Raw genomic sequence first — 10347 nt, 5'->3', positions numbered from 1 at the left:
CAAAATAACAAATATAAATGTAAAGTATTGCGTCAATTATTTAACATTACTAGTTCGTTAATAAATAACACAAGACGAATGAGTTACTTTAACTTAAAATTTAGAGTGGATCTCCTGGGACATGTAAAAAATGTTAAAATTAACATTTTCTTTTTTACTGTGTATAACAGATACTTTTAACAAATTTATTTTTAAAATATTTAATTTATTTAAAATATGACAAAAACATAAAATAATTTTTTCTTGCGTCATAACATTCTTTCTCTTACCATTTTTGATAATTTCTTAGTTTGTGCTCACACTAACTCCGTTCCTTTTACCTAAAAATCACGCACAAGTTTTAGAAATTATAATGAAATTATAGCTAATAAAAATCCTACAATTTCAAATAACAAGGGAATTTTCCAGCTAAAATAAATTAAAAAATAAAAAGCAATCTACGAAAAAGTCACAATCATTTCTCCTACATTTGTAATATAATTATTTATCAAATTATCAAATTCTGAGTCCCATGTTGATTTAGTCTATACAGTCTGAGAAAACGTTTAATCAACTTGAAATTCACCGTCGCAACTTGGCATTCAATCCTTGTGCAACCATGGCGATATCTATGTTTACTGCGGGTCTCAGGGCGGAAAACAGAGTGACATTTTTTTCTGCCGCGCTGCTTCTACGCTACCTCTCTCGCACTGATAATTTTTCTAACAATAAGTATCATAACGTTACGATAGCGAGACAAGCAGACATGGACGTCAGAATGTTTGCACTCGTTGGCGAAGTAGATTGACGTGGGTATCCCCGCGTCAGGTGAACGAATTCCCCATGCAATCCGCCTAATCCTTCGACCGCGACTGGGATGGCCCTCGGGAGTTTCGACTAGTGGACATAAATATCCGGACAAGAGTCGACCCACTGCCATTCTAGTCGAAGAACTCGCGAACGTCGGAGAAACTTGCTAACAGTTGAACACCGCAACAGGTAAGAAGTGCTGATAAGTTAAAAACAGCGAATTTTTCCACGATCTTGCGGTCTTCACTAAACCGTGATTTCGTACAAAATTATATTGTATAGATACACTAAAAATAATTTTTAATAGATTTTCTATAATAAGCCATTACTTAAGTTTAAATCTTAAGCCACAAGAAATTGACCAATCATAGTCAAATGTGAGAAGGATAATCGACTTTTTTTATATAAATAAAACCAACATCATCAAACAATTTTTTCAATTTTTTTAGAATTTATTTGTCCCGAAATTTTTATATTAAAATCTATAAAATTCATCAACTAATTATAATAAAATACTTTATATACTACTTTTCTAAACATTAATTAATGAGATAGGATAAAAAATTAGTTATTTATATGATTGACGTCGATTTATAATGATCTTATTAATTACATAAATTAATTAGATATTAACTGTTAAATATTTTCTTATCATAATTATCTTATAATGTTTTCTTATTTACAATATGGAAATTCTGATGGAACTAAAATTATCACAGCTTTTTTACATTGTAGTGTTTATTTAGCACATTGTACTAAATTATAGTATTGAGAGAGAGTGAAATGTAAGTTACGCATAAATCTTTTATCTTTCAGTAATGAAGAAAATATTGCTGGCCACAACTTTGCTATTGGTATGCGAAAATATTTTGGTAAGTAAAATATTGTTTGTAACTATTTTAATAAATAATATAATTGTTTTTTGAAAAATAGATAGAAACTTCGTACTGAAATGCTGCATATAAACTTAAATAAAATAATATATAATAAGAAAATAATAAGAAATAATAAGAAATAATAAGAAAACATTTCCAAAATAATGAATTGTTCATCGTTTGCTATAATTGATTAAAATTTAGTAATAATGTGCGTAAGAAATTGATTTTGTATTTTAAGATGGAAAACAGCCCATGTCGTCTCTTAGAGACGGCATGGCTTTGTGACAAGCAACTATGGAATAGAAAAATAAAGCGAATACCACGGGCGGATATTCCTTTCAAAATAGAAGAATCCTTAAATTATGACGACAACAGACAGTTTCCTCGAATTTCGGATACAAGATTCATTAGCGAATCAAGAAAACTGCCCCCAATGGCAATCATCAGGTAACAAAAAAAATTTTAAACAAATAAAAAAATTTTGTTTAATAAAAAAATTTTAAACAAATAAAATTTACAGTGGTAGTCGTCTCTGCACTAAAAATTTGTATTAAAAATTTAAATATAAATTCTACTTAATATACACATATCTAAATTTCTAATGTATCATTCATGTATACATTTATAAACATGTATACGTTTGTAAACATTTAATAAATGTAGAAAAATAATAAAATTTTATCTATTTTTTATTATACTTTATTTGTTAAATAATATAATAGATTTGTGATTTTAAATTTCTTATTAATGTAATATTAAAAACAGAGAATGATAAAATTTTCAATAAAAGAAGATCGACTCACGAAATTAATTTACAAAATTGTTCCATTTGTAATTGGAAAATAGTATGTACACTAAATAAAATATTAAAATAAAAATATTATAATTTATTTACAGACGGCATGATTTGGCACGGTTTGATTTATCTTCCGATAAATCAAAACTTGACAGCGCCAAACCAAGAGTTTTAATCTCCATCGGCATACAAGAAGAGAAGAACGCCGGTTACGATCTACAAGAAAATTGCTCAACAAGGAAAAACGATTGTAAACAAAACTGGCAGGTTCAACAACCATTCTACGTAGAGGAACCAAGGTGGGTTGACATTGATGTCGATTACATAGACTCTTCGAGTATAGATAATAGTGATCCTTACGTATTGACACGAGGAAAGAAAATTTATAGAATTAACGATCCGGAACAAGCAAGGAAAACTATAGAAGCGACTCTCGATTATCCAAATAAAAACAAAAAACTATTGATAAAAAGTCGAGTGAGAAGATTTGCCGAGACGAACGAAGGATCTCAGGATAAAACAGCCGAAAAGGATAAACAGATAAAAGAAAAAAATTACTACGATTCTTTTAAAGATATAGACAGAGATGCAAATAATACTGTGATCATCGAAATGGAAAATACATTCGAGAAACCTCTCAAAATTGATAAATTATCAGAAGATGAAAAGACGGAGAGTACAAATTATGTCTTTAATAAAAAATATGAAAAAGCTGATTTAAAGAATTTAGCGAAAAGATCGTCGCGTGATTTCACAAAGCAAAATCAAATTTCTAGAAATAATCACGGTATAATTACGAAATTTATTAAGCAAAAAGAGAAAATACAGCGCGAAGATATTCTTAATGATACTGATGGCAGTAAAATTGAGAAAATCGATCAAGTAAACAGATTTAATAATAGAAAAAGTCATTTTGCTATTAATAATATAAATAAAAAGTTTATGTTATTGAAAAATCAAGAACTTCCTAAAACCCGTAAAAAACGAGAGATCTATGACACTAATTTTAAGGAAAATGTCGAAAAAAATGAAACCGAAACATACGAGCCAATGAAGAATAAAGATTATGTTGAAAAGCTGAATGATTTAGGTACATCTGATAATCGTTTTATTTTATCTCAAAATAAAGATTTGATTAATGGCGGAATAGAAGGCTTGAATAAGATAGACACAGATCGTAATAAATTCAACGAAAAAACATGGAAACTTTATTATGCATATCGTAAGAAATTAGAAGAAAGCGAAGGGGAAGCGAAGAATAAGGAAAATAAATCTGAAATTAATAATAATATTGGAGTAACAGATTCACAATTAATAAACGAGTACAACTCGAAAAATTCCAAAAGAAAGATTTTGAATGATCGAGAAAAGCGTAATATTTGCAAAGACTGTCAGATTACGTCGGAGTTTCAAGAAAACGAAAGATTAAAGGAAATTGAGAAGAAAATTCAACTGTCTTTAGAGCGAAGAGACAAGCACAGTGATATTTTAGAACATCTAAGTCAAAGCGAGCCTTATATTATTTCCCGAGGTAAAAAAACGTCGCAAGATTTCGGGATGGAGGATCTTTTCTCGTCAAATCCACGAAATATGAATGACGAGAATCGCGCTAAAATGATAAGCCCGATTGCGGAGAGTCTAAGAACGCTATTGACGGAGATATCTAGATGCAACAACGATAACTTCAACATTAAAGCGAATGAATTGTCAAACCAGCGACTGTCACCGAGAGACCGACGCGGTACGGTCGATGAAATCTTGGCTGCATATGATCCGTACTACGTGGTCAGAGGAAAACGAATGAACCAAAATCAAAAGAATGTTTTGTTCGAAACAGATACGAGGCAATAAGCCATAAAAGATATGTTCGGCAAGATATAACTGTTAGCTTTATACATCAAGACATAATTGCTAGCGCTCCAATGAAAAGAACAAGAAGTTGGAAATATCTGCCCAATTTATTCGACTGATTTGAGATTTGACTTGCTTTTAATTGTGACGAAAATATAGCAATCATTTTTTCTCAATTAGTATACTAAAGCATGCAATGATTATTGCGAAATATATCCGGAAATAAAAATAGTGTTTAAAAATTATTACTTATCAAAATCGATTATATAGTAATAAAACTTGCAGGTACTATCATTTCACAAAATTTACAAAAAACTTAAAAAATCGATATATATGGTAAAAAATAATGTTATATTAACAGCATTAGCTGACAATATAATTAAAAATATTTCGATAACAGTATTAATAAAACAAACGACATTTATTAAAATAAAAACATCATAAATTTGTTTCATTAAAGCTCCTATTCGTTCGCCATTACTACCTGAAATTATGTTGTCAGAAGCGAGAAAATTTATAATAAAATATATTATAATATAGAAATATATTTCAGTAAAACAACACTTACAGTTGCTAGAACCAATTTGTAAAATATACCGAAAGTTCTCCACTTGTTTTGTTAATAAATAACCATATATCTCTCTCTGGAAATAAATTCCGGTAAAAAGTTTTTCATGTAATGTGTAAATATGAATGTGTAAATATGTATAAACATAAATAAATATTCATAAATATGTATAATCATATACGAAATATGTCCATACATGTTCATACATCCCTTTTTCTTTTGTAAAATTACTTTTTAGCGTAATAGAAATAATAATAGTAATGTGAAAACATAGAAATAATTAAAGGGACAATTTTCTCATTGTTCCTTTCAGAAAAAAACAAGTTTGGAAAAATGTAAAAAAAAATTTTTCATACACAATTATATATAATTTTATATATAATTATACACAAGTAATTTTTTACATTTTTTCAAATGATTTGATTTGAATTTGATTTTTTTCTAAAACAAATAATATGAAAATTTAGCCTTTTAATTATTTTTAGTATTTTCACATTACTATTATTATTTTTATTACACTAAAAAGTAATTTTACAAAAGAAAGAGGGATGTATGAACATGTAGGACATATTTCATATATGATTATACATGTTTATGAATATTTATGCATGTTTATGCATGTTTATACATATTTATATATATTCATGCATGAAAAATTTTTTACCGTATTATGCATAATTACAAACGAAATGAGCTATAATAAACTGTTATTTTAATAATACAGAAATAAATATAAATTAATAATTTCCGGCATACTTTATAAATTTATTCTATCGTTTGCAAATGTTATTTTACTAAAAAACATTTCTATTCAAATATATGACTTATTTTTTATCGAAGAACTGTCTGAATTTATTGCTTTGGTGTGCACCAGTTCAAAGAATTCATCAATAAAAAATAGACTTATAATTTGCAAGAATTTTTATAGAGTGTCTTCTGCGATGGGTGATGAGTAAACAGGAGTGGTGAGTAAATAGGAGCATTAATATTATTACTAAATTAACAAAATTATTTTTTCAATTAGACTGCTGTTAATTAATGTTATTAGTGCAACATCTTTTTTTTTCCATATATAAATAGCAATTAAATCCGTATTTGTATAATTTATTGTATTTCAATTTGGTAACTTATTTATTATACATGTATAAGCAACGAATTCGAAATATATCTATACAAAAGATGCATAGAGAAAATAACTTTCAACTGTAAATTATAAAAATGTAATTTGTAAACTATATTAAGAAAATGAAATAAATATATATATTATAGGAGTTAGAACTAGAATACGTAAATATGTAAAATGTTCTCCACGTTCTATTCTACGAGAATAGGTTAAAGAGTGAAGAGATTTTGTAATATCGCTTATTTAACTTTTTAGCTTATTGTTGTAATTAATGCGATTTAGATGCTTTAGATCGTTTGTGAATTAATAAATTAAACAATTGGCAAAAGCCTATCATATATCGTCTGAATATAATATTAGCTACACATATAAAAATAAGATATATAAGACTGAGGATTATTTTATATTCCTATAAGATCATTCTTTGTCTATTATATATGCTATGCCAATTTCTTATATTAACAATGTTTATGCTATTCTCTAATTTCTTTTCTTTTTAATTGTAAATTATAACCTATAAAACACAACTGTTGGTAAAATATCTAATTGTTTCGTGAATCATTCTATGGGATAATCTGTTAAATTACATCATTATAACAATATTTATTTGCAAAAATAGTACAAAACAAAAATAAATACCTGATAAATAATGATGTCTGCGAAAATAAACACTAATTGACGTTTATAAAACGTGAAGAGGTTAGGATTCGACTGTCTCACTTGGTCTCACTGTCTGACTCTGACATTTTGAGTATCTGACTGTCGATAAATTAGAATACATTGAGACCGATAAAAACATCTTCAATCCGCTCGATGAAACTTAATTCACGTTATTCCTGCTAATTTGCATTGTCAATGTTTAATTTGCAATAAAAGTAATATGAAAAAGACTTCTACGAACAGTTCTACGAATCCAACTTCAAAATTTATTTCACATTTAATTGTAGTATCGCAGAGAAAAACCTAAGGACGCCTAGATTCCTGTAATCGCAAAGTGCTCCGCGCACTACTGCCCTCTGAAGAAATGGATGTCAACTACACATCAATATCCATTTTTTTGCGATGTTTCTGATGAAAATAAATCGCTGAAATCATCGAAATCTTCATCACCGACAAAATACTATTAAAGGCATGATCTGGGCATTTAAAAAGAGTTTTCCAGCAAAGGTACAAATCAACACAAAAGTCATTCTTTGCTTCTTACTGATTATCGAACAAGGACAAGATGACTCTTGTATTAATTTGTGTCTCTTGGGGCCGCTTGTTCCACCTTTTGATTACGAGTTGTACATTTTGTATATGTATAGAATTTTATAAGAAATTTTTAGTTTTTTTCAGGGGAGCTGAAAATTTAATGAAATTTAAAATTATATATAATTTAGTTTATTTTTATATTTGATAATTGGAACGGGATGGTATTAATTAGATAAAATTTAAAATTAATTAAAATTAAAAAAGTTTTTAATCCCTCTTTTCCAATTATCAAATATGTACATATATATGATGTCTATTGCACATAGTTTATTATTGAAATTTATTATGGAATATCTTTTAGTTTCATTATACTTATTTATTTATTTTTAAAATAAAATTTAATTATCCGACCGCAAAATTTATTTAAGTGTCATTTTATTTGTAATAATTTAATTTTTTCATTTAAAATGATTGAGTTTATCTCCACATAGCACATGGACATCCAATGGACGTCCGAAGTATGTCCGATTGGTCCGATACGAATATCAGTGGTATGTCGATATTCGTCCATCACCTGTTCATGGGATGTACAGATTATATCCCAATGTCCGGCCGAAGTACGTTCATAGGACATCCTATAAAGACATCCAATGGACGAATACGGATATCTTGAGGAAGCCATTGTCGGACTAAAAGGATGTCCTTTGGACGTCCAGTGGACATCTGTCTAGACGAAATACAGTATATAAGTATATCCAATGGTCCTATTCACTTACTTCGAATGTCTCATAGACAATTAATAAATGAAAATACACAGTACAATCCAATATTTTTATTTTTTAATTGTAAAATTACAAGACATAACGGTAGTGTCTCGGGCCAAGTGGGCGTGCAGCGCGAGACACGCGTGTCTTTACGCGAGTCAGCGAGTTGCGGGCATCCGAGCATCCGAAATTCTCGGTTTTTTAAATAAAGGCTAGACCGATCGAGTTCTGAATATGAGCTCCATCGACAGCTGGGTCCGAATTATATAATAAACGTTTATTTTACCTTTACGTGTCCCACGAACGGAGATATCGCGATGCGAAATCCGAAATGTCAAAATTTTATGTAAGATAGTCGCCTCAAAAAGTCATCTCCTTTTCATATTTTCGATGGTAGATGACACTCGTTTATTGCTGTCATTTACCGACTTATTTATCTATAGTTTCATTAGCACTGTATTATGTGTCGACATTTCACTGTATACCCAGATAGCACACAAAATTCTATGAATATTCCATGTCCGTATCAATATTCTTTTCCGAGAATATTCATATTGAATATTTATAAAATATTCCTAAAACATTCAAAATTTAATTGAACATTTTGAATGTTCTAGGAATATTCTTTTCAGCAGAGGACACTGTACGCCTGTGCTGCGATCTGTGATTAATCAGAGTAAATTCTTCCTCATAGTCATGTGACCAGTTACGTGACCACGCGTCTCGATCTTGTATGTTTTCCGCCATCTTTGTCCTCAAGGAGACAGTTATAATTTCACATTCGTCCAAGAAATCATGATAATTTAATCCACTGAAGTAAAACATAAATCCAGAGGACACGAAGAAGAATTTTCTATGTGGAAGAAGTCTATCTAACAGAATTTTCTATTCATATATATATATATATATGGACCAGTGCGGGAATTTACTTCCAACTTTCGGCCGATTTTCAGTTTGGTACTCGCTCCTTTACTTCATCAACCTGCACACAGCTAAATGTCGACCGGCAATGAATGCGTGCGAATTGGTGAAGAAAGGTGTGGAAATCAAGCTGAAAATCGGCTAAAAATTTCAAGTAAATTCCAGCACTGATATAGATATTCCTATTATATTCTTAGAAGATTCTGTAATAACATTCCTATAAATTCTTAGAACACTCTATGATGATTTAGTGGAACATTCTGTGGATTTTTCTGGAATTCAGAAAATAGTCCCAATTTATCATGCTATGAATATTTTTAGAAGGTTCTTTTCATTTTATACGCTTCTTTTGAGAATATTCCAAAATTCTCAAAAAATATTTATAGAAGATTCCTAGAACGAAATTGTGCTATCTGGGTAGTTACTTTAATACTTTAATAAGTTACTTTTAAATTAAAAGTGTTTAAAAATATAAAACAGGCCGCTTGATTTGTGAACATCATTACGTATATACATATATTCATGCCGTTTATACCCTCGCGAATTTGGTAACGGCATGAATATATACGCAATAACGTTCACACGTTAAGCGGTCAAGCGGTTCGTTTTAAATTTTTATGTACTTTAGATTAAAATTAGTCAGAAACTAAAGCCGCGCAATCAAAGAAATAAAAACACTTTTATTATATGTCGTCGGTATCTTTTGATTGCGATCAGTCCGAATAAAATTGGTGCAGCCGATACCGAGATCTGGAGATTGTTTCCCAAAAAGGGACCATTTCAGCTTTTCCAATTTTTTCAGTCGTATTACATATACATAAAGCGTTTTGTCCATTAAGCTGCTGTTCACAATGCCTTTATAGAATTCTAATTTTAATATAAAATTAAACTAAAATTAGCAACGAAAGTGAACCTTAATGCGTATTTGATTAATGATTCTTTATCTATAATAACTAGAAGCAATTATTGAATATAATCGGCTAAACGATTACATAAACCAGAAGCACAAATTATTATTACTATTTCAAAAGAGTTATCGTAAAATTAAAGATGTGCCATGGACATTACCGAAAATAATAACTTCCGTTCAACAGTCAGATCAAAAAGTTCGACAAAATACTACTTCTTGGGTTATAAGTGGCTTTCAAAATACTGACAAAGTTTCATGCTATGCCAATGCTACATTACAATGTTTATTTCATTTAAGTATTATTAGAAAACAATTATTTAAGTCTGATAAACTAAATGTTTTAAATATATTAGCGCATCGATATGAAATCGGAATTTGAGTACCTACGCAGTATGAAAATATCTAGGGGAGTATTTTTCAACTGGTATTAAACGAGATGAATTTGATTTTGTTGTAGCTCTTTGTACTAAATATGATTTTATAGAAAATTTGGTTGAGCATCAAATTATTTCTACTTGTCGATGCATAACATGTGGTGATACAAAAGTTACTA

The 10347-nt window shown here is 29.3% G+C and overlaps 2 protein-coding genes across 3 annotated transcripts in view; one reads left to right on the top strand and one right to left on the bottom strand.

The window, feature by feature from the left end:
- LOC108763675 (COMM domain-containing protein 4) overlaps positions 1–6758 on the bottom strand; it is a 9533-nt gene extending 2775 nt beyond the window's left edge. Inside the window, exons 1-2 of one of the 2 annotated variants that reach the window (XM_018511512.1) lie at positions 6645–6758; positions 270–320 (exon numbers count right to left, since the gene is read on the bottom strand). In XM_018511512.1, coding sequence (XP_018367014.1) covers positions 270–272 — 3 coding nt within the window. In that variant the 5' untranslated portion in view covers positions 273–320; positions 6645–6758. Of the gene's footprint in view, positions 1–269; positions 321–380; positions 409–788; positions 991–6644 lie in introns of those variants that run through there. The other variant, XM_018511513.1, reaches the window with a different exon arrangement.
- Positions 912–4520, top strand: LOC108763674 (uncharacterized protein PFB0145c). The gene is made up of 4 exons (XM_018511511.1): positions 912–978; positions 1606–1661; positions 1906–2114; positions 2565–4520. Exons 2-4 carry the CDS (start codon positions 1608–1610, stop codon positions 4312–4314), a joined length of 2013 nt encoding a protein of 670 aa, XP_018367013.1. The 5' UTR covers positions 912–978; positions 1606–1607; the 3' UTR covers positions 4315–4520.
- Positions 6759–10347: the final 3589 nt, after the last annotated feature.

This window comes from Trachymyrmex cornetzi, unplaced genomic scaffold, assembly GCF_001594075.2.
Source record: "Trachymyrmex cornetzi isolate Tcor2-1 unplaced genomic scaffold, Tcor1.1 scaffold375, whole genome shotgun sequence".
Taxonomy (NCBI): domain Eukaryota; kingdom Metazoa; phylum Arthropoda; class Insecta; order Hymenoptera; family Formicidae; genus Trachymyrmex; species Trachymyrmex cornetzi.
The sequence above is the reverse complement of the archived record's forward strand: the minus strand, read 5'-3'. Positions and strand labels throughout refer to the sequence as shown.

What these genes read in the sequence shown, in the direction of transcription:
- LOC108763674 (XM_018511511.1), top strand. Translation starts at nt 1,608, where the DNA reads ATGAAGAAAATATTGCTGGCCACAACTTTGCTATTGGTATGCGAAAAT. An exon ending in TGGTATGCGAAAATATTTTG is followed by an intron (nt 1,662 to 1,905) that starts GTAAGTAAAATA and finishes TTGTATTTTAAG; the next exon opens with ATGGAAAACAGCCCATGTCG. An exon ending in CCCCCAATGGCAATCATCAG is followed by an intron (nt 2,115 to 2,564) that starts GTAACAAAAAAA and finishes ATTTATTTACAG; the next exon opens with ACGGCATGATTTGGCACGGT.